At 41.3% G+C, this 27,990-nt stretch overlaps 1 protein-coding gene across 2 annotated transcripts in view; it reads right to left on the reverse strand.

Annotated features, from left to right (window-relative positions):
- Positions 1-27,990, reverse strand: part of faf1 (Fas (TNFRSF6) associated factor 1) — a 389,085-nt gene that overhangs the window by 312,367 nt on the left and 48,728 nt on the right. For both annotated transcript variants that reach the window (XM_060829823.1, XM_060829824.1), the window contains one exon: positions 10,294-10,385. In XM_060829823.1, coding sequence (XP_060685806.1) covers positions 10,294-10,385 — 92 coding nt within the window. The remainder of the gene's footprint in view (positions 1-10,293; positions 10,386-27,990) is intronic.

The following is a 27,990-nucleotide window of genomic DNA, read 5'->3' on the forward strand; positions in this document are numbered from 1 at the left end:
AGGAGTGTAACTGGAAATTACCACCACAGTGGTTCCACCTTTAACTTTAGCCTAATCTGCTCATAACCCTTCAGCAGAGCTTCTTTCCTAATCTTATGTTGGTGGTACCTGTGTAGACCAAGACAACTGGATCCTTCCCTTCATATTTGAAGTTCCTCTCCATCCAAAAGAAATGTCCTAAATATTGGTACCACATAAGGAGACTCAACGCCTTCACTGTAGAGAATACTATCTATTTCCCCAACTATGCTATGCCCTATTACATTTTTCTCCCCGACTAAATTACGCTCTGGACCACGGTGCTCTGGCGAGTTCACTCATTCACCTTGAAGGCTATGTCCTCATCCACATTGGGAGCCAAAACCTTGTACCTCTTAAAAGCTGTGGCTCCTCCAAATCTAAAGTGCAGTTCCCGATACCTGCATCGCTTCACAGCCTCCTGCCTCTGATTACAAATCAAATTCAATGTAATTAATTGAAGGGGTGTGACTGTCTCCTGAAAGTGTCCAGGTGCCTGTAATTCTTCCTGATGTGCCAGTGTGGCATTCAGATTCCAGCTACTCAAATCTAATCCCAACTACCTCAAAGCACTAACAATTGTTGGAGGTCACTGTGGAAGGCAGCAACTCCGACATATTATAGCTGCAACATATTGCCTGTCCAGCCATCTCTATTCAATTTAACTAAATTGGATGTTAAATATTTTAAAAGTGAAGTTGTTCAGCTGGAATATCATCCCCGATTTAAACAATGTAAAAGTCACATTGTTTAGACTTTTTTTTAAAAATGGTCACATTTAGGGAATTGAGATGGCAAGAATCCAGAGAAAGTATATTCCCGTCCGGATGAAAGGGAAGGCTGGTAGGTATAGGAAATGCTGGATGACTAAAGAAATTAAGGGTTTGGTTAAGAAAAAGAAGGAAGCATGTGTCAGGTACAGACAGGATAGATCGAGTGAATCCTTAGAGTATAAAGAAAGTAGAAGTATACTTAAGAGGGAAATCAGGAGGGCAAAACGGGGACATGAGATGGCTTTGGCAAATAGAATTAAGGAGAGCCCAAAGGGTTTTTACAAATATATTAAGGACATAAGGGTAACTAGGGAGAGAATAGGGCCCCTCAAAGATCAGCAAGGCGGACTTTGGGTGTGGAGCCACAGAAAATGGGGGAGATACTAAATGAATATTTTGCATCAGTATTTACTGTGGAAAAGAATATGAAAGATATAGACTGTAGGGAAATAGATGGTGACATCTTGCAAAATGTCCAGATTGCAGAGGAGGAAGTGCTGGATGTCTTGAAATGGTTAAAGGTGGATAAATCCCCAGGACCTGATCAAGTGTACCCCAGAACTCTGTGGGAAGCTGGAGAAGTGATTGCTGAGCCTCTTGCTGAGATATTTGTATCATCGATAGTCACAGGTGAAGTGCCGGAAGACTGGAGGTTGGCAAACGTGGTGCCACTGTTTAAGAAAGATGCTAAGGACAAGCCAGGGAACTATAGACCAGTGAGCCTGACCTCGGTGGTGGGCAAGTCGTTGGACGGAATCCTGAGGAACAGGATGTACATGTATTTGGAAAGGCAAGGACTGATTCGGGATAGTCAACATGGCTTTGTGCGTGGGAAATTATGTCTCACAAACTTGATTGAGTTTTTTGATGAAGTAACAAATAAGATTGATGAGGGCAGAGCGATAGATGTGATCTATATGGACTTCAGTAAGGCGTTCGACAAGGTTCCCCATGGGAGACTGAGTAGCAAGATTAGATCTCATGGAATACAGGGAGAACTAGCCATTTGGATACAGAACTGGCTCAAAGGTAGAAGACAGAGGGTGGTGGTGGAGGGTTGTTTTTCAGACTGGAGGCCTGTGACCAGTGGAGTGCCATAACGATCGGTGCTGGGATCTCTACTTTTTGTCATTTACATAAATGATTTCAATGCAAGCATAAGAGGTACAGTTAGTAAGTTTGCAGATGACACCAAAATTGGGGGTGCAGTGGACAGCGAAGAGGGTTACCTCAGATTACAACAGGATCTGGACCAGATGGGCCAATGGATTGAGAAGTGGCAGATAGAGTTTAATTCGGATAAATGCGAGGTGCTGCATTTTGGGAAAGCAAATCTTAGCAAGACTTATACACTTAATGGTAAGGTCCTAGGGAGTGCTGCTGAACAAAGAGACCTTGGAATGCAGGTTCATAGCTCCTTGAAAGTGGAGTCGCAGGTAGATAGGATAGTGAAGAAGGCGTTGGTATGCTTTCCTTTATTGGTCAGAGTATTGAGTAGGAGTTGGGAGGTCATGTTGTGGCTGTACAGGACACTGGTTAGGCCACTGTTGGAATATTGCGTGCAATGCTGGTCTCCTTCCTACTGGAAAGGGCGGCACGGTGGCACAGTGGTTAGCACTGCTGCCTCACTGCACCAGAGACCAGGGTTCAATTCCTGCCTCAGGCAACTGACTGTGTGGAGTATTAACATTCTCCGTGTCTGCGTGGGTTTCCTCCGGGTGCTCCGGTTTCCTCCCACAGTCCAAAAATATGCAGGTTAGGTGAATTGGCCATGCTAAATTGCCCGTAGTGTTAGGTTAAGGTGTAAAGGTAGGGGAATGGGTCTGGGTGGGTTGCGCTTTGGTGGGTCGGTGTGGACTTGTTGGGCACACTGTAAGTAATCTAATGTAAATGGAAAGATGCTGTGAAACTTGAAAGGGTTCAAAAAAGATTTACAAGGATATTGCCAGGATTGGAGGATCTGAGCTACAGGGAGAGGCTGAACAGACTGGGGCTGTTTTCCCTGGAGCGTCGGAGGCTGAGGGGTAACCTTATAGAGGTGTACAAAATTATGAGGGGCATGAATAGGATAAATAGACAAAGTCTTTTCTCTGGGGCTGGGGAGTCCAGAACTAGAGGGCATAGGTTTCGGGTGGGAGGGGAAAGATATAAAAGAGACCTAAGGGGCAACCTTTTCACACAGAGGGTGGTACGTGTATGAAATGAGCTGCCAGAGGATGTGGTGGAGGCTGGTACAATTGCAATATTTAAGAGGCATTTAGATAGGTATATGAATAGGAAGGGTTTGGAGGGATACGGGCCGGGTGCTGGCAGGTGGGACTAGATTGGGTTGGGATATCTGGTCGGCATGGATGGGTTGGACCGAAGGGTCTGTTTCCATGCTGTACATCTCTATGGCTATGATATGGATACTACTTTTGAGGGGCTGAAATTCACACGCAATGAATTATGGTTATTCCATGAATGCAATAGGGGAACTGAGTTCAGGTGAGCTACACGTAAAGGGAGGTTGTCACTTGACTCTGACTTGCTGCATCTTAAACTTGCATGCCAAATCTTCCATTTCCCTCCATTTTCTACTATTGTTTTATTTTTCCAGACTAACATTTTAAGATTTTACTTCCGATATAAAAAAATGATCAGACATTTGAATCTTGTACAGTCTCACCAATCTCTGTAGCCATGAGAAGTCGTCCACAACTGCACGGTAATTATAGGGAAGTAAATGCATATAGGCCGATCTTACATAGAAAATAATGGTGTGATAAACTTTGTATCACACTAATTATTGTGCTCATTCGATCATGAACTTAAGAAAATCATAGTCACAAAGTGTGGTGCTGGAAAAGCACAGCAGGTCAGGCACCAGCCAAGGAGCAGGAGAGTTGATATTTCAGACATAAGCCCTTCATCAGGAATTCCTGATGAAGGGCTTATGCCCAAAATGTCAACTCTCCTGCTTTTCGGATGCTATCTGACCTGCTGTGCTTTTCCAGCACCCCACTTTTTGATTCTGATCTCCAGCATCTGCAGTCCTCACCTTCTTCTTAAGAAATTCATAGCCTAACGTTGGTATGAATTGTACATCAAAACACTTAGTAGCACCAAACAAAAATTCATTTCCTCATCATAACATTGATGCACAGGATAATACCTGGACTCTCAAATGTTGATCGGTTATCTGTGAAGAACTATGTCGACTTTTGCAGGGGATACACGGAAAATTACAGACTTTTTGGCCAAAATAGGGGGTCGACTTTTACATGAGATAGACTTTTATTCGAATATATATGGTAATTGACCAAACAGAAGAGAACACAGGAAATACCTACCAATCAATTCCTTGCTTTCGATGATGTCACATTTCGGCTCTATCTCCCATCACCACTGCTCATGTTGGTCTCTTCTATTACATTTGCAAATGAAGCAAGGGTGTTAAATTGTAACATACAATATTATGAAGGTGGGAGGGGAAAATTGTCTGAGATAGAGTGGGAAATCAAATTCAAAGTTGCTTAAGTACATTGCCAATGGATAGCTGTCTCCACTCTCTCTCTCTCCTTTTCTTTCTGAAGCTCCTATCCGCATATGCTCTTATGTTGTTTCACAACTACAAAACTGTTCTCTCTTGTGCTTTATTAGGTGCTGCTAACTGTCTCCCATACCTTTAGAAGCTAGTGACTATCTCTGGGTCTTTCTTTCTCCCAAACCAGACTCTATAAAACCATCCTCAAAAAACTCCAATAGATTCATCAAACATGACTAACCGTCTATATCCTATCAATCCTACATGCCCATAAATCTGTATAAACTATGTCTAATCAGATTACTGTCCAAGTGTACATTTCTAATAGATATTATCCATGATAATAGATTCCAGCATTTTCCTTCCTCCCCTGATGTAATGCCAAGAGGACTTCAGTTCCCCATTTTTTCTCTATTCCCTCCCTTCTAAAATAGTGGTATGACATTTGCTCCCTTACAATCTGCAGGAATCATTCCAGAACTTTTAAGAGTTTTGAGAGATAGACACCAATGCATCTATTATCTCCACTGCTATCTTTCTTAACACTCTGGGATGTAGACTATCAAGTCCCAGAAACTTATTCAGCTTCAGTTCTATTAAATGTCTCCGACAGAACTTTCTTCATGATACAAACTTTCTTCAAATTCTCACTGCCTCTAGTCTCTTAATCTCGATTGAGAGTGTTTCTCATATCTTCCTCAGTGAAGACCAAGTAATTATTTAGTATCACTGTCATCTCTCTATTCCCCATCATAAATTATCCTGACTTAGCCTGTAACAGACCTAAATGTTTCTTTTTTTAAAAAAAACTTATCAATGGAAGCTTTTACTGCTTGTTTTTATATTTTTGATACATTACATTCATATTCTATTCTTCATCATCTTGTTTGTACTGCATTACTGTATTCTAGTACTCTCTAAATCAGAATTACGACAATATCTGGCAACTTCATAAGCCTTTTCTTATAATCATTAATTTTGTTTACCAGCCATGGTTGACTGAATTTTTAGGGTTTATGTGCCTTGAAAGAATTACAGCTACTGTAAATTAAGTAATATTTCTTTAAACATTATCCATTGGCAATGTAATGTCATACCTTTCAATATATTTACCCAATCATCTCAGCCAATTTACCATTCAAATCTTCATAATTTCCTATGTTCAAATTTAACACCCTGGCTTCACTTTTAAATATAATGTAAAATTCTATCTTATAATAATCACTCATTCCTAAAAGGTTCCTTCACAGCAAGATTAATTAGACGATTTATATTACATAATATTAGATCTATAATAGCCCAGTCTGTGGTTGGATCCTCAATACACTGCTCAATGACCTAATATATATCAGAAACTCATCCTCTGTAACTTTACTGCTCATTGGGTTTAGCCATTTTATATGCAGATTGAAATCAACCATGATTACCGTATAATCCACGTTACATACTCATCTAATGTTTTGATTAACGTCCCACACTACCATTACTGTTCAATGGCCTATAAATAAGTGTTTGCTGTTCCTTGCATTTTTTAGGAGAAAGTGAGGACTGCAGATGCTGGAGATCAGAGCTGAAAAATGTGTTGCTGGAAAAGCGCAGCAGGTCAGGCAGCATCAAAAGAGCAGGAGAATCAACGTTTCCAGTATAAGCCCTTCTTCAGAAAAGCTGTTTTTGGCTACACCCAGATTGCATAATGCCCAATGTGAGATCCCCTTACTAATGTACTGACCCCACCCTTTCTGATCAGTGCAGCATCACCTTTTCCTTTTTACCCTCTACAACAACACTAGCAATCTTCTTGTAACTATATTAGTTTTGGCCCTGTTAAGGTACGACTAATCCAGCTTGTCCAGGTCTCACCTACCTCAATGTTTATCCTAATGCCTCAGAAATCTGATGTCCTCCCTCCAATACCAATTCTCCAGCCAGGTGCTAAAATATTCAATTGTCTTATACCAATATTCAAAGGCATCAAGCACAAGGTGCAATCCTGAGATTGCTGCTGAAGGCCCAGCTTTTTAATTAATTTCCAAAATGTCTAAAATCTAATATCAGGGCCTCATCCAACTTCCTATCTATATTATTTGGTACCAATGCAGACCACTACCTCCAGCTGTTTATGCTCCCTCAATGAGCCTGACATGAGGGAAGTAACACCATCCGAGAGCCATATTTACTGCCAAAAAATCATCAGTCTGATCTCCTCGCATTGTTGCTCTTTGACTGTTCTTTATTCTCTCCTATACAGATGAGTCACCAATGATGCCATGAACATGGTTCTGGCTTAACTCTCCTAAGGGGTCATTACCCTCACCAAATCCAAACAAGTCAAGTAGTGAGCAAGATCAACTCAAGAAGACTCATGTACCCGTGTTCTTCTCGTACACTTTCTGCTGGTCTCCCATTTCCTCTTTGCCTGTTGGCTCTTAAACTGCAGTACAACCTTCCGAAATGTACTACCCACCCAGTTCTTTGCCTCACAGCTGCTTCAGCCAGTGCTTACGCTCAGAGATTCAGAGCTCAAGCTGGTAACACTTCCTGCATCTTCGAGGACACATGGCACTCCCATGATTTCCCACATACAAGAGGATGTTGAATCCACTTAGTTGAGCTGTCACATCATGACTTTAAAAGCTATTCATTAAAATTAGAATAAGTAGAATAACTTACCATAAACTCACCAATCAACTTCTTCCTCTGCACTATAGTAACCAAAGAAACAACCAATAATGAAGGCTGAAAGAGGTAAATAAGAAAGGAGCACCTCTTTACCCCTCATCTCACACAGTGCAGAGAAGGCTGCTATTCAATTAAAAAAACCCAACATTCTCAGCCACGTTATGACACTGTTCCAGGGCAGTGCAACTCAAACCTGGGCCAGAGACAGACACTACTATTGTACAAGAACCCTAAGGCCTCTTCATATAATCCCTGAAAAACAACTGATTCAAGCTTTCGAAAACCATTTTAAGCTAGCTACCTTATTAACTAGCTGTAGGTGCAGCAAGATAGCTTGCAAATCTTTGTTCCAAGATAGAAATAAAGCGTAACTAATCTTAATTTATTTAGTTAAAAGCTAAACTGAAGAAAAAAGTAGACTTCAGAGCTAGCTCTCAGTACAGCCCAAAGTCATCAGTAAATCTGAAAATACAGCCTACATATATTCATCCAAGTCAATAACAAATCTGGTGAAAAGTTGAGATCCACAACACAGATTCCATGCCACAGCTTGTCAGAGTAATTTTCTTTGATTCTTTATACCTCTTCCTCCCTAAATAATTAACAACTAATATCATAAGGTAACTCCAAGTAGAGGCAATCTGCCAGTTGCGAACATGTTCCGTTCTGGAGTCAATTCTTAAGTTGACTTCTTTGCAAGCCCGAACACAATACAGAACAATGTGAAGCTGCTGTTCCTAAATACAGGAAATGTTTATTTGTTGGATCTTTAAAATCAAACCCCTGTAAAGGATAACTTAAGTACAGGTGTTCACAAGTCAGACACTGGTAAATCGAGAACACCCTGTACCTTCATTTTTGCTAATGGTCTTGTGTTGCAGCTGACCAAATTACATCGGGAAGACAGTTAACTCCCTCCACAAACACTGCTTTATCTACAATGTTCACAATCTTCTCAGAAATTTCAACTAGATTAGTCAGTTATGGCATATCATTCATTTTGCTATGCATTAGTTTTAATCATTTCATGTTTGTCCATGTGCTCTGGTACACCATCTGTGATAAAAGATTAAAGCAGCTTTCTCACAACTGACCAGTCTGCATTTTACTGGCTATTTACTCATTTTAAATTAAGGAGTGACATTGACAATTATTCAAAGGCACAATTCTTCCATCTGGAGTGTTCCAGAAAATTATTGAAGCTGCAATTTCTTCACACGTTCCTTTAAAAGCCCTGCAGTCAAAATCATAAAAGCACATTTGCTTCCAAAGTTATTTTTTTCAAGTTTACATCAGATTTAAAAATTTGCTCCTTTCGACTTACTTTTAGATTCCCTTTATATTTCATTATTATTCTTTTGGAAGATCGATATAAAGTATTCCCCTAAGAAGTATTTCATTTTCTTCTGGTCCAGCATAGTTTCTCCCATATCTAACATTACTGGGTCACAGATTTCCCTCTATCACAATCATACTAGTTTTAGTAAACCTTCTAAGCTTTTTCATTTCCACATTATGAAGCTCATGACTTTATTTATGTCCCTTGAATGCTTCCACACAGCTCTCCCAGTTAGTTGTATTTTCATTTTCCCTTAAATTTATAGCAGCATATACTTTTAGCTTGATAAAATCTCATTTGTTGGCCATGGTTGCTTAACTATCTAACTGGAGCATTTGCTTTTTGAGGGTTATTTGTTGATACCAGTTTGTGACTTTCTAAAGCATCGCTGCAAATTTACAACATTTGTTCATTATTTCATTGGATCGGAGTTTCCTGAGAAAACAGGCATTCATTACCTATTCCTATTGTCCTCAAGAATAGTGCATGAAGTTAACTTCAACATTACATACAGTGCAGGCAGACCCTGTACTGTTAGAAAAGGAGTTCAAGATTTTGACATAGCAGTGAAGGAACAATAATATAGTGCCAAGTCAGCATTGATGGGCAGGTTGGAAGGGAACTTAGAGATGGTGACATCCCCATACTGCCCTACTAGAGATCACAAGTTTATGAAGTAGTACTGAAAAAAGTTTGATTTGCTGCGTCTTGCATACCAAATACACTGCTGTACTGTACCCAATAGTAAAGTAAGTAAATGTTGAAGGTGCTTAAATATTAGAACTTTATTTGTCTCTTTTTTGTGTGTCTTTGTCCCTTGCTTCCACACAGCCATAAAAATTCTAATTACAATGAACTTTGAAGGTGGTTGTCGTCACATTTAAAATAGACAGTAGCTAACTAAAATGCGATGACCATTAACAATTTGCAAGATGTTATGGATCAGACCAGGCCATTCAGAACATTTCAAGGAGATAGTCTAGACCCTAATTTTCATCTTATTTCAAGGCAAGTGTATGTTGCTACAATCCAGGTGTGATTCATTTGGTCAAATCACTAGGCTTTAAGCAAAACACACTTTATTTTTACTCCACAATTAAAATACAAACAAAAAAGAATTGGCAAAATAATATATAATATTTAACTTTCACTAATCAACTACTGAAATATAGCACCACTCCATAATTAAACCCTTGGCAAAGGCAAATTCAGATTTCCCACACTTGCTATCTCACCCAGTCCAGGAGAAGGAACACCAACAGAATGAATGTAGCAGCAGAGAGAGAACTCAAGCTTTCTGCAACAATATCTAGCAACTTCCATTTTAAAATCCCCAATTTCAAAAACTGAAAGCAAAACCAAAAGCTCGAGTCTGTATGAGCCTGACTCTGCCCAGTCATGTTTCTTTATTTACTCTGCTTTCCATGTGCTGACACCCTGGCACCAGGTTTACCGCACACCTCTTCAATCCAACAGGACACAGACAAATTCCTCTTAAAGGCACATCTCATTACAAAGATCAATTTCAAAGTCACAGTTATCATGTCCTAATTGACCATTTATTTCAGGCAAAAACAAACAAACAGTCACGTTGGTCCTATGATTAACTACTTCCATACAAATTCTCAAAAAGATTGATTGGGGTGAAAATATGATTAACAACTTGCAGTATTGCGGCTTATTATCTATTTCACTATCAACCAAAGTAAACCTAGAACTCTGTTAACAATCATATAATCTTGAATGCAACTGAAGCAATCCCATTTGTAAAAGTATTTCAGAAATTACTTATATGCATTAAAAATCTACAAATCTGTCCAAAATTGATAACTACTTACTAATTACAGAGATACCTTTAACTTTTCGTTCTATTAAGGTACTTCAAAGGCACAAAACAAAAAGTCATTTAAATTTGAAAATTAAACCCAACAAGAGTTTAAATAACAATATAAACTTACACTGTCGCTTACATCTGTTGACTTCCAACCTTTTAACTGCATTTGAGATATAGGAAGTTGTAACTCATTTTCTAAAATTTGCTTGATTGCACCTGTAAGATTAAAAACATTCTATATTAATTCATCTAAATATATCAAATATCACAGTTCAGTTGTAAGTACTGTTTCAAGGCTCAAAACTTTCCAAATAACAAGCAACTTAAGACAATATCTATAAAACTCTTGCTAAATAGAAAATGTCTGAACACACCTCACAGACACATAGCAGTGAAAAGCATAACACAGAAAAAGAGAAAGGTATATTAAATGGGATGACCAAAAGCTTGGTATCAGACCTTGATGAGTGATGAGTTTTGGTAGGGTCAAAAGATGGAGAAGTGAAATGGTTACAAGAACTGGAAAGCAAATTCAAAACCTCATAGTCCAGAGGGTGGAACGCAGAGCCATAAATGGTGTATGAAAGAAAAGAAAGAGATGCACAAACAATAGTGAAAGAAACTAGAAGTTTAGGAGAAAGATAGCCACAATGGAAGATGATAGAGAAATGGGATGGAAGGGTCTATGGAACATAAGGACATAAAACACAGGAGGCAGAAGTCGGCCATTCGGTTCATCGAGTCTACTCTGCCATTGAACGAGATCCTGGCTAATCAGAGACTCCATTTTCCTGCCTTTTCTGCTTAAACCTCGATTCCCCCTTACTGATTAGAAATCGCTCTCTCAACCTCGAACATGCTTACCAATCAGACTTAATAGCACTCTGCAGTAAAACATTCCACAGACTGACTACTCTCAAGAGAAAAACGTATTCCTCATCTGTCTTAAATGTGCAATCCCTTCCTCTGATGTATTCCCTCTGGTCCTAGATTTCCAACAGGGGGAGAACAGCCACTTCACATCTCCCCTGTCAATTTCCCCCTAAGAAGCTTATATCTTTCAATCATGTTTGCTCTCACTCTTCTAAACTCCAATGGGTACAAATCCATGTCATTCAACCTCTCCTCAAAAGAAAATTCCTCCAAACCCAGAATCAATCTCGCAAACATTTTCTTGGTTGCCTCCAATTACAGTGCATCTTTACTTGATAAGGGATCTAAAATGGTTCACAGTATTCAAAATGTGTTCTGACCAGTGCCATGTATAATTCTGGGGCAACACCATCCTATTTTAATACCCCATACCCTTTGAAATAAAGGCCAACATTCTACTTGCCTGTCCTATTTGCTTTGCTAGATTTTTGTGATGCATTCACGAGAACCCCAAAATTCCTGTCTGTGGAAGCTATGTGCAGTCTTACTACATTTAATATTGAACTTTGCTAACCTTCCTGCCAAAGTGCATAACTTCATTTTTTCACACACTATTCTATCTGTTATGTTTTTGCCTATTCGCTTAACCTGACTATATCTCTTTGAAAACTTCCTGTGTCATCCTCATTATTTGCCTTCCCACCTATTCTGGTGCGATCTGCAAACCTGGAGATAGTACATTCGCTTCCATTATCCAAGTTATTATAACATTCTGTAAATAACTGTGATCTTAGCACTGACCCCTTAGTTATTGCTTGGCATCTGGAAAATGCTCCCTTTCCTCAACTCTCTATCTTCTATCAGCCAAACCTCTAACTGTGTTAATATCCTACCCCACCAACACCATGGGCTCTTATTTTATTAAGTACTGGTAAAATGGAACTTGGCATAGGAATAGAATGTGAGCAGAAGATAAAAACATGCATAAAATTGCATGTGGCAGTCAGCTGGCAGATTGAGATAGCAATGTAAAGTTGATTTTAGCCAACTGAGTCTTCAGTGATGGTTGTAGTAAATATGCTGAAAATACAATAAAATCATGGAAGTACAACAGGTAAGCCCACACAAAAAGGAAGTTAGAGCATGCAATAAGTCCATGCAATAAGAGGAGCAATTTCTTCTTTAAAGAAGTTGTCTTTGGAATTCTCTTCTCTGGTTAGCAGCGAAGGCTAACTTCTTATTTTAATCAGGGCTAATTTTGACTGAAAATCGGTTCAAACTTTATTTGGTTGTCATGAAATGGGAGGAATTGGAGCAGGTAGGCAAGCAGATTTTGAGCCCACAATCCAATTAGCCATGATCTTTAGAATGGCAGAGCAGGCTTGAGATGCCATATATTCTACTCTAGCTCCTATTTCTTATGCCTTGAAGTTAACAGCTGTGGTCTTTGTTAAGCTGAAAATATGATGGTTGAACATCCAAAATTTGAACCGAGTGATTCAACCTGAAAAACAAAGATTGAAGAAGGTAATGTGGGTGAAAAATGACAGATTCAATCTTCCCAACATTCGGTTTAAAGAGGTTATAGCTCATTAAAGACTTGACGCTGGATGAAGTAGACCAACATGGAGGAAGAAATTTAAGGGTAGCTTCGGGGCATCATTGGCTAATTCCTTAACCTGACCCTGTATATGCAAATGTTACCAAATGGAAGGATTCAGATGAGGAAGAAATGGCCAAGAATGGTTTCTTAAGAACTCTGGAGATAATGAAATGTACCATGAAAGAGAAACTAGGGTTACAAATATTCTAACAATAGAATATCAAAAAATTAAGCTAAGTTGTTGGACTGGGGTCTGGCATGAGCAGTCAGACCACACCTGCAAATAGCTGCTGTAATGTAATGTTCACGTGTAAATTGTTTGTGGGTGTGTAATGGCTATCCTTTTAACTATGTCTTACTTCTGCAAAATAATACAACTATTTTTCTTTTTATTCTCCTTTTTGTATCTAAGATTGATACCCAAGATGGCACCATAAGAGGTGACATTACAAAACTTTTCACTGTACTCCTGTACAGTTGTACTTGAGTACATGTGGTAATGAAGGATATTCTATTTATCTTCTTTGAATAGAATTTCTTTTGCTATATTTTAACATAAGCAACCAAAAGATCAGAGTCGTCTAGACTTGAAACATTAGCTTGTTCTCTATTCATGGATGCTGCCTGACCCGCTTGATTTCTTTATTAATTTTGCCTCATACCACACTATTGTGCTTCAAAATTAGAATGTTGTGGCCTGAAATTTCATCAAGCATTGCAACATTAGGTTTAATGTTGTTTTACTACAACACCTGACCCGAGTGGTTCCATTTCAGTGTAGTTTCTCCAACTTGGACTTTGGGGGTCATGCGGCCTGGAATAAGCAAATGACAATCCTCACGTGCACATGCCAGCATTTATTGGCAGCATTTATTGGTCATCCGTAGTTGTCCTTGAGAACATAATAGTGAGCCAACCTCTTGAATTGCTACAGTCCATGTAGTTCAGACTGTTTATTCTGGAACCTAACTCCAGTTTTAATTATGGGAATCAATGCTTTGCTTAAAGCTGTTTCTCTAAAAGATATAATTTTCGTAAACACAGCTGCAACTTTAAGTGAAGACTGTTAGGGCAAGAATATACCACAAAGTTGAAAATAAAAATCTTAACCGAATTAAAAGTGGTAAGATTCATTTATCATATATAACTTGCTACAAAAATACTCTTGATGACACAGTCATGCTTTTACAATAGAACGACTACAGAAAAAATGTGTGCATATTATCAAAGGGTTTTCCTGATTGTCCTTTAAGAGCATCTTTAATGTTGGAAATACTATTTTGTTGGGGGTGGAAAGAGAGGTGGGTGGAGCCTGAATAATGAGAGCTATTTTCTCTCACCAGTTGCTGTAAGCTGTTGCCTTTACACTAATTTCCCTGTTCTTCTTAAGCAGAAGAATATGAAGAAAGGAGATTTAAGAAAAAAAAAGTCTTGGTAGCCAAAGTAACATTTCAACAAGTAACATCTCTATGGGCTGATGCCATTGAACTGATTTTCTCAGTTTTTCTTCCCTCTAACCTAAAATATATTTTTTTGTGTGGCTGTGTCGATCCATGTGTGTATAGTGAGTTTTAAATAAAAGACTCTGATGTTGACAAATGGTAGTTACTTATTTATAAGTATAAACGTATTTCTAAAAAACCGTAGTTCTCATTAAGTACAAGAACCTGGTCAGTGTTTTCTGTTAATTCCATCATACAGGTAAATCAGGGAATTTGCATGCTTTTGTGGCAACCCAAGAACGGTAGTACTTGAGAATCAGCACACTTTCCCATATTGTTATGGCTATTGAACATCATATTTCTTCATATCCAAAGGAAACACCTCAGAGATCAAAAACCCTTGGGTCAATTTTGGAAATTCCCTTTTTTGCTGACCAGACAAGCTCCAGGAAACTTGAATGATAATGGATGCAAGTATCATCTCAAAGTTAACTTTTCATCAGAAATTATTGTTTTTGTATACTTGCTGCAAATTGTTAATACATATGCTGCAACATTCAGCCAGTAAAGGACTGGCATAGGTTATGTGTAACCAAGTCTAGGATTTACAAGTCCAATCCCAAGAAAACAGGGGTGTTGCTGGCAGTAATTCTTGTCCTTGTTGGCACTCTGAGCTACGTTGGTGGGTCAGTGCCATGTCAGCATCCAAACTTGGTCACCAGACATAACTTCTTGCCAACGTCTTCCATTTTGGAAACCCAGGATGACCCTGGTGGAGTTCATCCAGCACTGACAATGACCTTGATTCGAGAGCATCAATCACTCCTGTTCCCTAAATTCTCATGCTGTCCTCGATGGTGATGTGATCTTGCCGGATCCAGAAAAGTTTCAATTCTGGTTGTAATGAACTTTCCCATTTCCCCCATTATGACGAGCAGTTTTAGTTTTGCCAGGGTAGGGTCATTTTGTACCCACAGTCGGATATTGTCAGCAGTTACCAGAAACGTGTCCAGAAAGTCAAAAACCAGAACAAACGCTTCCAGGTCAAGGCATCCGTATTTGCCATATGAAGTGTGTTCTAACTTGTAATGTACGCATTTGAATAAGGGCCCACCACTGAATTCAACCAAAAGCTACAGGCAGCGCAGCCTTGTCTTCGTTAAGCAGCCCTAGCAGGTATTTGTGGTCCATTACTAAGACACATTTATGTAAAAGGTATTGTTGGCACTTTTTCACATCTAAGATGATCGCCAAACCTTCTTTCTATATCTGGGCATATTTGCATTCAGCATCAACCAAAATCTGGGGAGCATCCACTATCGGGCATTCTTTCTCCATGAGGGCCATTGGTGAGCCAAAATGATCCCGACACTGTATGGGGAGGCATCACATGGCATGGCAGCATCAGCTCTCATTTGGATTGTAATGGGCCAACACCTTAGATGATGATATTTGCTTTTTCACTTCTCTAAAGGCTATTTCTGGTTATTCAACCAGTTCAAAGACCGACCGATTTTCAATAGCAGGTGTAAGGGTGCCAAGATGGAGGCCAGATTACATCTGAATTTCCCATGATAATTCACCAACCCAAAGGAAAGACCTAAGCTTTGGTGCAGACATGGGAGCTGGGGCATCTTTGACTGCCCTCACTTTACCTTCTAACAAATGTAATCCGGTTTTGTCAACTCTGTCGCCCAAATAAGTCACTTGGGTTTCTTGGAACACACATATTTCCCTTTAAGGCATATGACCACCTGGGAAAAAACATTTAAGCATGATGTCTAAGTTCTCAAAGTGTTTTTTAATCGGTCTCCTTCAGTTACTAGCACATCATCCAGATAAATAGCAATTTAGGGTAGCCCTTGTAAAATGTTCTCCAAAATCTACTGGAAAAGGGCAAAGGCTGATGACACCCTAAATGGCAGTCTTGCGTAGTAGCACGAATCTTTGTGGGTAGTAATTGTGGCATACTTCCAAGAATCCTAATCCAGTTGCAATTGCAGATACGTGTGGCTCATGTCCAGCTTTGTGATGGACATCCCACCCTCCCCGGCAAATGGGCCTAGGTGAACCTTTCAAAATTTGCAGAATTGCTCCTTCATCAACATGCAAAATGGCCATGGCCCCTTTCATCGTCCCTAGCCATTCCTGATAATCTTCTCGGTATTTAACTGGGACTTCGCTCAGGCAGCCATTTTCTAATCAAAAATGTTGATCCAATCAAGGGGAATCTTTCTCAACTAATTCTGTCCCAATAGGCTCAGACCTAAGCTTCTTACTAGAATCAATAGCAACTGTACCAATATCTTCTCACAGGAAGCTTGAACCAAAGTTGTATCCTTAATCCGTAATTGTCCTTCAGTGTACATTCTGGGTCTGGCAGAGGTCTTGCACAAACTTAAGGGTTGGAGTTCAGAGAAAATCTTGTTAAAGACTGGTTCAGCAAACACTGATACAGTTGCACCAGTGTCAACCTCCATGAGAAACAGGTGACCATTTAACCAGATATTTATTTTAATTGGTTCAGATTTGGATATTGCCAAATGATTTGACTGCTCCAACCGACATGTCGGTGAACTTTCCAGGGTGTGTAGTCTGCTGGATACCGGCCTATGAGTTCTATTACTCAAGTCAGATCTCAGATGACTCCTTTGCTGTCACGAGTGTGCATACCAGCAGCAACTACAAATGGCTGGCCAGCCCGGATCCTGAAGAAATTTTTAGGCATTTGGCCGAGATTCAGCTTTGTTTTGGCGTTTTGCTGTGGACTGACTTCGGATTCCTCTGCTCATAATATGCCCTGCTTGCAGCTCTGTGGTGTGCCTCTTAGTTAGAGGGGGAAGGGAGACCACATCCATTGGGATGCTCTAGAGCTGCAACACTCCACTTGCTGCATTTTGTAATGACAAAGCCAATTGCAGTGTCTATTTGAAGTCCAGTTGGACTTCAGCTAATGGGTGCTTTTGCATGGGTATGTCATTAATCCCACATATCAAAGGGGGTCTCAGCATCTCATTCAGGGTTAACCCAAAACCATATATCTCTGCCAGACTTCTTAATCTCATCACAAATCCAATTATGGATTCCCTTGATTCTCAAACAGCTAAATAAAACAGATAGCATCTCAGAATTACAGGAAGTTTGAGGTCATAAAATTCCTGAACTAAATCTGTCAACTCTTGAAAGATTATAGTATCTGGTGCCTGCGGGAAGGCAAAGCATGTAATAGCTGAAACACTGCAAGTCCCCAAGCAGTCAGAAGGGTAACTCGTTGCTTTTCATCTGCCCAGAAAAAAATATTACATTCTTTCCACATACTGGGCCCAGTCTACCACGGCAGGATCAAATGAGCCAAGATCCCCAAATTGTGGTATGATGCCAGAAATGCTTACCCCCCAACTCAAAATCAACTGTTGTGCACGAATTTCCTTCAGTCACATTGTTTTTTCTCACTGGAAGAACTGCACAGAGGCTGGAATCCCGTCATTGAGTCACCTTATATTTACATGTGGCTAGTACATGCAGTTTAAAATATGAGGAACATGAGGACTTTGGGACTATACTCAATGGAGCTTACAATGATATGGGGTTATCTGATTGAAACTTACAGAGTACTGAATGGCCTGAACAGAGTGGATGTTGGGAAGAGGTTTCCAGTGGCAGGAGAGGCAAGGACCCGAGGACACAACTTTAGAATGAAGGGAGAACTCTTTAGAATGGAGATGGAGAAACTTCTTCAGCCAGAGAATGGTGAATCTGTAGAATTCATTGCCACAGAAGGCTGTGGAGGCCAGGTCATTGAGTGTATTCAAAACAGAGATAGGTAAGTTCTTGATTGCCAAAGGGATCAAAAGGTTACGGGGAAAAAGCAAGAAAATAAGGTAGAAAACCATGATTGAATGGCAGAGCAGCCTCGATGGGGCAAATGGCCTAATGTCTTCTCCTATGTTTTAAGGTCTTACATAGGCTCTGACTAGCCAGCTCCAAGCCAGTCCCAAGACTGAGGAGACTTTCTGAATCTCAGGCTGTGTCAGCTAAGAATCCCTGATTGGCCCAAGTTAACAACCCCAATTAAAAACCTTATAGTCACTGAGGTCCATCTGGCCATGATTCCAATCATTACATCTGCAAAATGTGCTATACTAACTAGAGGTCAATTAACCTAACATCTATTGTTGGAAAACTATTGGAATAAATTATAAAGAATGAGAGTAACACCAGAACACTTGGAAAATCATAATCTAATCAAGCAGAGTCAGTATGGTTTCAAGGGAAATAGCGTCTGACTAATTTATTTGAGTCTTTTGAGCAAGTCTCAACCAGAGTGGTTAAAGGAAAAATAGTTGATGCATTGTATTTGGATTTCCAGAAGCGTTCAATAAGGTACTTCACAAAAGGTTGAGTCACAGGATAAGGGCCCAAATAAGGGCAGTGGGATACGGGGTTCTTTTTCAGGTTGGCAACCTGTGACCAGTGGGGTTCCAAGGAGATCAATGCTGGAACCACAAGTGTTTACAATATATAATGATGACTTGGAGGAAGAAATTGAGTGTACTGTAGCCAAATTTGCAAATGACACAAAAATAGGTAAGAAGGATACAAACAGTTTCCATATAGGTATTGACAGGTTAAGTGGGTGGGTAAAAAGTTGGTAAATGGAATATAATGCTTGGAAAATACAAAGCTGAGCATTTTGGAAGGAGAGCAGAAGTACAGAATATTATTTAAATGTAGAAAAATGCAGAAAGCTGCAACACAAAAGGACTTGGAGGGCACTTGTGCATGAAACACAGACACAGATCAGCCATGATCCTACTGAATGGTGGAGCAGACTCCAGAGGTCAAATAGCCTACTTTTGCTCCTATTTCTTGTGATCTAATGGGGAGAATTTGTTAGACTGGTTGGGGAGGGGTCAAGTAAATTGGCAGGTGGGTGGAAACCTGTGCAAGAAGTCAGAGGAAGTGGAACAAAGGACAAGACAAATGACAGAAAGTAGATAACAGAGATGGTGAGCAAAGGAATCAGAGGAAATAATCAATCAAGGCCACAGCAAAAACAAAAACACTGTGAATGGAATATAGAATGTTAAGATCTGCTGTCGACTGCAGCATTTTAAGAAAGCAGCTCACGACGACCTTCTCAAGGGCAACTAGGGATGGGCAATAAAAATTGCAGGTTAGCCACTGATGCCCACATTCCACAAGCGAATTCAAAAAGACAAGCCATAGAGCTTTAGGCCTGAACACAAAACATTCGAATTATAGCAGACGAATTGATCTCACAAATAGATATCAACAGGTCTGATACAGTTGAGATTATGGAAACATGGCTGCAGGGTGACCAGGGAGAGGAAATAAACATCCAGGGAGATTCAGTATTTTGGAAGGGCAGACAAGAAGAAAAAGGCAGTAGAGTTGCATTACTGGTTAAGGAGAATATTAACACAATATTGAGGAAAGATATTAGCTCCAACAATATATAATCCATGTGGACAGAATTAAAAAAAAACACTAAATGGCAAAACGAATTAGTGAGGCATGGTATATGGACCACCAAATTCTTGGTGATGTTGAGAATGACATTATACAGGAAATCAGATGCATGCGGGAAAGGAACATCTGTAATTATGGGTCACCTTAATCTGCATATAGATTATGCAAATCAAATCCATCAAAATACAGTAGTGCAGGATGGTTTTCTGGACCAAAATGTAAAGAGAACCAATGAGAGAAAAAAACCCATCTTTGACTGGGTATTATGCAGTGAGAAAAGAATAATTGGTGATTTAGTTGTAAGAGACTTTTTGGGGATGAGCAACCAGAAAACGATCGTCAAGCTGGAGATCAAGTTCGCTGATTCTGAGATTTGGGTTTAGAATCTCAATAAGGGAAACTACCATGGCATTAGATGGGTGTTGACTATGATGGACTGGAAAATGAAAGGAATGGCTGTAGATAGACAAAGGTAAACACTCAAAGAATAAATAGGTGAAGTACAAAAAGTGTTTATTCCTGTCTAATGCAAGAGCACACATAGAACAGTGGCTGGACCATGGCTTACAAGGGAAGTTAGAGATAGCATTAGAGGAAACAAAGAGAGGCATGCAAATTGACAAGAACAGAACAACAGACCTGAGGATTAAGACTAGTTTACAAGTCAGCGAAGGAGCACCACAGGATTGTTTAAGAGGAAAATATAGTGTACAAGAGAGTGTGGAGAACACAAGAACTCAGTTTCTAAAGATATGTAAAGAAAATAAGATAGGTGAAACTTGTCCTCTTCCCATTTTCTTCAGGTCAAAGGAGTGGCATTGGGTACCCAAATGGGCCCTGGTTATGCCTATCTCTTTGTGGTACACATGGAACATTCCATGTTCCAGTCCTACTCTTGTCCCTACCCAAAACTCTTTCTCCAGTACTTCAATGACATTATCGATGCTGCATCCCTCTCTAATCTGGAATTAGAAAAAATCAGTTTTGCTTTCAATTTCCACTCTGCTCTCACTTATACTTTGTCCATATTTGACTCCTCCCTTTCTTTCTTCAACATCTGTGTTTCCATTTCTGGGGACAGGCTGACCACCAATATCCACTACAAACCTACCATGACTATACATCCTTCCACCCTACTTGCTAAAAAACCTCAATTCCATTCTCCCAGTTCTTTTGTCTCTGTCAAATCTGTTCCAATGATGCCAACTTCGATAAGGAAGCCTCTGCAATATCCACCTTCCTCCTCAACCAAGGATTCCCCAGCACTGTGGTTGACAGGACCCTCAACTGTGTCCGAACCATCTCCTACACTTCAGCCCTCACCACACCCCCTCCTCCCTCGCACACAAGTGATAGGGAACCTTTTGTCCTTACCTACCATCCCACCAGCATCACCAAACAAAGGATCATTAGCCACCATTTCCACCATCTCTAGCAGGATGCCACCACCAGGTACATACTCCCCTTCCCTACCTTATCATTCATTCGCAGGCATACCTTGGTCCACTCCTCCTCCACTCCCAACCCCTCCCCACAACCCTATGGGACCTTCCCTTGCAATCGAAGGTACAACGCCGGTCTATTTACTTTCTCCCTCCTCCCTATACACAGCCCCACACGTACCTTCCAGGTGAAGCAGCTCTTTACCTGCACTTCACTCAGTCTAATCTTCTGTATTTGCTGTTCATAATGTTGTTTCCTCTACATTGAGATGATGTCTGGGCAACAGCTTTGCAGAACAGCATGGGCTCTGCCTGAAAAAGTGACCTGAGCTTCTGGTTGCCTGCCATTTCAACATGCCATCATGTTCCCTGGGCTCAGGCTTGCTGCAGGACTCCAGCAAAGCTCATCACAAGCTGGAAGGACACCACCTCATTTCCCATTTGGGAATTCTGCAACTTTCTGGACTCAATATTGAGTTGAATAATTTCATGACCTGTGCATCTTCTCTTATTACCTTACCCTAACCCCCACACACCAGACCTTGGCATCACCTGGGCTGCAACCATGAACAACCACCATTGTCAGCTACTTATGTCCTCATGAGCAGCTATTAGTTCTCCAAGGTCAACCTTAACCCATTCCTTTTGTCTGCCCAACTGTATTTCTCTGTGAGATCCATTTCCACTCATTGTTTACTCTTGCCAGCTCCCACAAACCCATCATTAGGAAATATCAATCTCTTCTTGGCTACAAATAGTTCTGAAGAAGGATCACTAAACCAAAAATGTCAACTTTGCTTTCTCTGCACAGATGTTGCCTGACTTGCTGAGTTTTTTCAGCAGTTTCTGATTTTGTATCTGATTTCTAGCAGCCACAGTTATTTAGTTGTCACAAAACAATGTCCCTTACAGTCAGAAACAGGAGAATTTTTTATGTAATGGGGAGCAAAGAAATGGCAGCCAAACTAAATTTATACTTCACACCTGCATTCACAAAGGAGGGCACAAATAGTAGGCCAGAAATTATGGGGAACACAGGGTTCAGCGAGACGGGGGGGTTGGGGGGCATATGAAGCAAATCTGTATTGGCAGAATAACGGATGTCATAGAAATTGACGGAATTGAAGGCTGATAAATCCCCAGGGCCTGATGATCTACATCCCAAAGTACTTAAGGAAATGGCCCTCGAAATAGTGGATGCACTGGTGATCATCTTCCAAGATTCATTACACTCTGTAACAATTCCTATCATATTGAAGGGTAGGTAATGTAATCCCACTATTTGAAAAGTGAGGAAGAGAGAAAACAGGGAATTCGATTAGATTCCCTACAGTGTTGAAATAGACCCTTCGGCCCAACAAGTCCGCACCAACCCTCCGAACAGTAACCCACCCAGAGCCATTCCCCTACCCTATATTTACCCCTGACAAATACACCTAACACAATGGGAATTTGGCATGGCCAATACAGCTCACCTGCACATCTTTGCATTGTGGGAGGTAACTAGAGGAAACGTACGCAGACACGGGGAGAACGTGCAAACTCCACACAGATAGTCGCCTAAGGTGGGACTCGAACCCGGGTCCCTGACACTGAGGCAGCCGTGCTAACCACTGCGCCACCATGCCATCACCTACAAACCGTCCCCACCAGCAAGGATATATTTCCATCCCCAACCCTATCAGTTTCAGAAAGACCATTCCCTTTGCAACTCTCTTGTCAGATCCACACACACTACCAGCCCACAACCCCACTCCTGGCACCTTCCCCTGCCACCGCAAAAAGTGCAAAACCTGCGCTAAACCTCTCCCCCCCTCACATCCGTTCTGTTGCACCCAATGTCGTCTCCTCTACATCGGAGAGGCAGGACGTCAACTTGTGGATTGTTTCAGAGAACATCTCTGGGACACCCGCACCAACCAATCCCACCACCCTGTGGCTGAACACTTCAATTCCCCCTCCCACTCAACCAAGGACATGCAAGTCCTAGGCCTCCTCCATCGCCAAACCCTAACTACTCAACACCTGAGGAAGAATTTCTCATCTTCTGCCTTGGTACTCTGCAACAACATGGGATTAATGTGGATTTCACCAGTTTTCTCATATCCCCTCTGCCCACCTTATCCTAGTCACAAGCCTCCAACTCGACCCTGCCCTCCTGACCTGCCCATCGTCTTTCCCATTCATCGGCAACACATTCCTCTTCAAACTATCACATTCTCCCCTACCATCATCTACGTACTGCATTCTCAACTACCTTCCCCGCAGCCCCAATCCCATCGCATTTATCTCTCAGCTCCTCTAGCCGACAAGCCTCATTCTTAATTAAGGGCTTATGCCCGAAACATCGATTCCCTTGCTCCTCGGATGATGCCTGACCTGCTATGCTTTTCCAGCACCACACTCTTGACTCTGATCTCCAGTCCTCACTTTCTCCTAGAATTGTATTCATTGGAGTTTAGAAGAATGAGGGAAAACCTTAGAGAACTACTACAATTAGACAGGTTAGATGAAAGAAGGGCCTTGCTGATGGTGGAGGAGTCCAGAAACAGGACATATAGCTTAAAGATAAGGGGTAAACTTTGAAGATGGAGATGAGGAGAAATTTCTTTACCCAGAGAGTTGACAGCCTGTGGAATTCACTACCACAGAAAATGACTGAGGCCAAAATATTTTGTATTGTCAAGAAAGAGGATAGCATTTGGGTATTGAGCTCAATGAAAAGCTACTCCTGCTCCTATCTTCTATGTTCTTATGACTTCAGGTCTTTCCCGACCTTAAATCCAGGTCTCTCACGTGCCTGGTACTTTCTGCTGTCTACTTCTTTGAATCCAGAGTTTAAATGCAGATCTACTTCCAAAGTTTCCTAACTAATCAGTTAAGTTGTTAGGTACCTTAAAGTAGATACTATTTTTCTGTTCCAAAAATGCAAATCAGATTTTAAGACTGCTTTGTATCTGCAACAAAGATAAAAGATATCATGTCTACAAGTAACGGACCCTCTGATGTTAAAAAAAGCATTGCAAAGAATGATAAGAGCAAGTAATACCAGGCAATGATCATCTCCAACATGAGAAAGCATCTTGCCATCACCCCTTAACATTTAATGGTATTAGTATCACTAAATTCTTCACTAGCCAAATGAATACTGTGGAGGAAGTGAGGACTGCAGATGCTGAAGATCTGAGTCAAAAGTGTGGTGCTGGAAAAGCACAGCAGGTCAGGCAGCATCCAAGGAGCAGGAGAGTTGAAGTTTTGAACATAAGCCCTTCATATGGGGTGGGGGCAAGGGGACAGTGATAAATGGGAGGGGAGTGGGGTTGGGGGGAGGGTGGGGAGGTAGCTAGGAAGGTGTTAGGTAGATGAAGGTAGGCAGTAATGATGATAGAGCCGATTGGACGATGGAGCGGATAGGTGGGAAGAAAGATGGACAGGTCAAGAGTTGGAGGTTTGGATGTGGGATAAGGTGGGGGGAGGGGAGCTGAGGAATCTGGTGAAATCCACATTGATCTTGCGTGATTGGAGAGTCCGAAGGCAGAAGTTCTTTTTCCAGTCATCGAGTGGCTAGGATTTTGCTTGTCCTTGGCAGAGTGGGAGGGGGAGTTGAAGTGGTCGGCTACAGGGCGGTGGGGTTGTTTACTCCATGTGCCCGGAGATGTTCTCTGAAGCGTTCCGCAAGTTGGCGTCCTGTCTCCCCAATGTAGAGGGGACCACATCGAGAGCAACAGACACAGCTGATGAGAAGTTTGGACGTGCAGGAATATCTCTGTCGGGTGTGGAAGGATCCTTTGTGGCCTTGGATGGAGATGAGGGGGGTGGTTTGGGCACAGGTTTTACATCTATTGTGGTGGCGAGGGAAGCTACTAGGAGTAGAGGGTGGGTTGGTGGGGGGTCATGAACCTAATGAGGGAATCACAGAGGGAATGGTCTCTGCAGAATGCAGAAAAGGGATGGGGAGGGAAATATATCTCTGTGCTGGGGTCTGACTGTAGTTGGCAGATATGGAGGAGAATGATGCATTGTATCTGGAGATTAGTCGGGTGGAAGGTGAGGAACGGTGGTTGTACCCTTGTTGGAATTGAAGGGGTGGGGTTCAAGGGCGGAAGCACGGGGAGTGGAAGAGATGCGCTGGAGAGCATTGTTGACCACGTGGGAGGGAAATTGCAGTCCTTGAAGTAGGAGGCCATCTGCGATGTTCTGGAATGGAATTGATAAGAGGAGGTCACAGGCTGGGAATCCTGCTATGAGTAACAACTCCTGAATCCCAAAGCCTGTCTACAACCTACAATGCATAAGTCAAACATATGATGGAATGCTCATCTTGACGAGTTCAGTTTCTATAGCACTTAAGCTTCAAGACATCATTCAAGACAAAGCAGCTCTGACTTGCTATGCATCCACAAATCAGTCATTCCCTCCACCAAAAGCACAGTAGCAGCATTGCCATCTACAAAATGCACAGTGGGTCCTTAGACAGCAGGTTCCAACCCATAACTTCCACCAGCTAGAAGGGCAAGGCAGCAGATGCAGATTCCTCTCCAGGGTACACAACATTATGACTTAGAAATTTGTTGCCATTCCTTCACTGTCTGTGGGCCAAAAAACCTGAAACTCCTTCCTAAAGCATTGACGGTTACTCATAAGACAGCTCACCATCACCTTCTCTAAGCAAACAAATGGGCATTTGAGTCTTTGGCAAATAGGATTAAGGAGAATCCCAAGGTATTTTATATGCATATTTGGAGCAATAAGGTAACTAGGGAAAGGGAACGTTCACTCAAGGTCAAAGGAGGGAATTTGTGTGTGGAGCCAGAAGTGGGTGAGGTCCTTAAAGAGGCTTGTGCATCAGTAGTCACCAAGGAGGACATGGACGATGGAAAAATTAGGACTGGGTATCTTGATATTCTGGGGCATGCCGAGGTGGTGGTGTTGAATGTCTTGAAAACCATTAAGGTACATAAGCTGCCAGAATCCAATGAGATACTGAAGGAGGCTAGGGAGGAGATTGCTAGGGACTTTGTATCTCTTTAGCACAAGTGACGTGCCAGAAAACTGGACAAGAGGCCAGTGTTGATCCTCTGTTCAAGAAAGGCAACAGGGAAACCAGAAAATTATAGGCTGGTGAGCGTTACATAACTGGCATTTATTGGAGAAGAATTCTTAGGGATGGCATTTACTTGCATTTGGAAAAACTAGACTTAGTCGAGATAGTCAGCATGGCTTTATGCAGGAGAGGTCTTGTGTCACAAACTTGATTGAGTTTCTTCAAGAGATGTCAACGATGATTGATAAGGACAGAGCAGTAAATGTTGTCTTCATGGACTTTACTAAAGCACTTGACAAGGTCCCTCATGGTAGGCTAGTCCAGAAGATTAATTCACATGGGATCCATGGTGAGTTGGCAACTTGGATACAAAATTGGGTTTGAAGACACAAGGTACCTGTGGAGGGGTGTTTTTCTGAGTGGTGGTCTGTCACCAGATATGAGACCTCTATGGTTTCTAACATATACAAATGATTTGGATAGTAAGTTTGCAGATAACAAGAAAATTGGTGGAATTGTGGATAATAAGGAATGTTATTGAAGAATACAGCAGGATATAGATCAGCTAGGAAGTTGAGCAGAGAAATGGCAGATGACAGACAAGTGTGAGGTAATGCATTTTAGGAGGTCAAATGCAAGAGGAAAGTGTAAAGTAAATACAAGGACTCTCAGGAGAGGGTGTAGAGGAGGTTGACCAGGATGTTGCCTGGTATTGAGGGTGCCAGCTATGAAGAGTGGTTGAGTAGATTAGGATTATTTTCATTAGAAAGATAGAGGTTGAGGGGGGACCTGATTGAACTCTCCAAAATGTGAGGTATAACTGGGCGGATAGCAAGAAGCTTTTTACACAGAGTGGGGAACTCAATTACTAGGGGTCATGAGTTCAAGGTGAGAGGGGAAAAGTTTAAGGAGATATGCATGGAAAGTTCTTTACACAGAGGGTGGTAGGTGCCTGAAATGCGTGGACAGCGGAGGTTGCAGAGGCGGCACAATAGTGTCATTTAAGATGTATCTAGACAGATACATGAATGGGCAGGGAGCAGAGGAATACAGATCCTTAGAAAATAGGCGACTGGTTTTTATAGAGGATCTGGATCAGTGCAGGCTTGGAGGGCCGATGGGCCTGTTCCTGTGCAGTAATTTTCTTTGTTCTTTGTAAGAGTAGTGATTATGCAGAGGAATCTTGGGCTCCAAGTCCATAGCTCCTGAAGAGGCAACACAAGTGTGTAAGGTGATGAAGAAGGCAGACAGCAGGAGTGCCTTCAGAAGTCGTGTCACTGACTATAAAAAAGTTAGCAAGGTACACCAAAGATGTCTAAGACTTTAGTTAGGCCACATTTAGTGCATTCTGGTTTTGGTGGTCACAGTGTAGGAACTTAGTGCAGGTTTTAGAGAAGATGCAAAAGAGGTTTACCAGGATGTTGCCTGGATTGGAGTGTAACAGCTAAAAGGAAACATTGGACAAACTTGGATTGTTTGCGCTGGAGCCTTGGAGGCTGAGGAGCAATGCAATAGAAGTATATAAAATTATGAAGGCATGGACAAAACTTTATCCCAGAAATTTCACTGCTCATTGGATGCTGCCTGAACTGCTGTGCTCTTCCAGTACCACTGATCCAGAAGCAGATGGGATTAGTTTAGAACAGCATTATGGTTGTTAAGAGCCATGATGTACCTATTCCTGTGCTGTACTGTTTTATCAATATTGGCTCAGCCAGCAAAAACCACATTCCCAGTTTTTAATAAGTCCTGTAGGCTTTACATTTTGAATCAGTGGCAACTATTAGCTCATCTAGTCAGAGTTATACAGCATAGAAACAGACCCTTCGATCCAACTCATTCACACCAACCAGATATCCTAAACTGATCTCATCTCATTTGCCAGCAGTTGCCCCATGTCCCTCTAAACCCTTCCTATTCATGT

Source organism: Hemiscyllium ocellatum, chromosome 9 (assembly GCF_020745735.1).
Source record: "Hemiscyllium ocellatum isolate sHemOce1 chromosome 9, sHemOce1.pat.X.cur, whole genome shotgun sequence".
Taxonomy (NCBI): Eukaryota; Metazoa; Chordata; class Chondrichthyes; order Orectolobiformes; family Hemiscylliidae; genus Hemiscyllium; species Hemiscyllium ocellatum.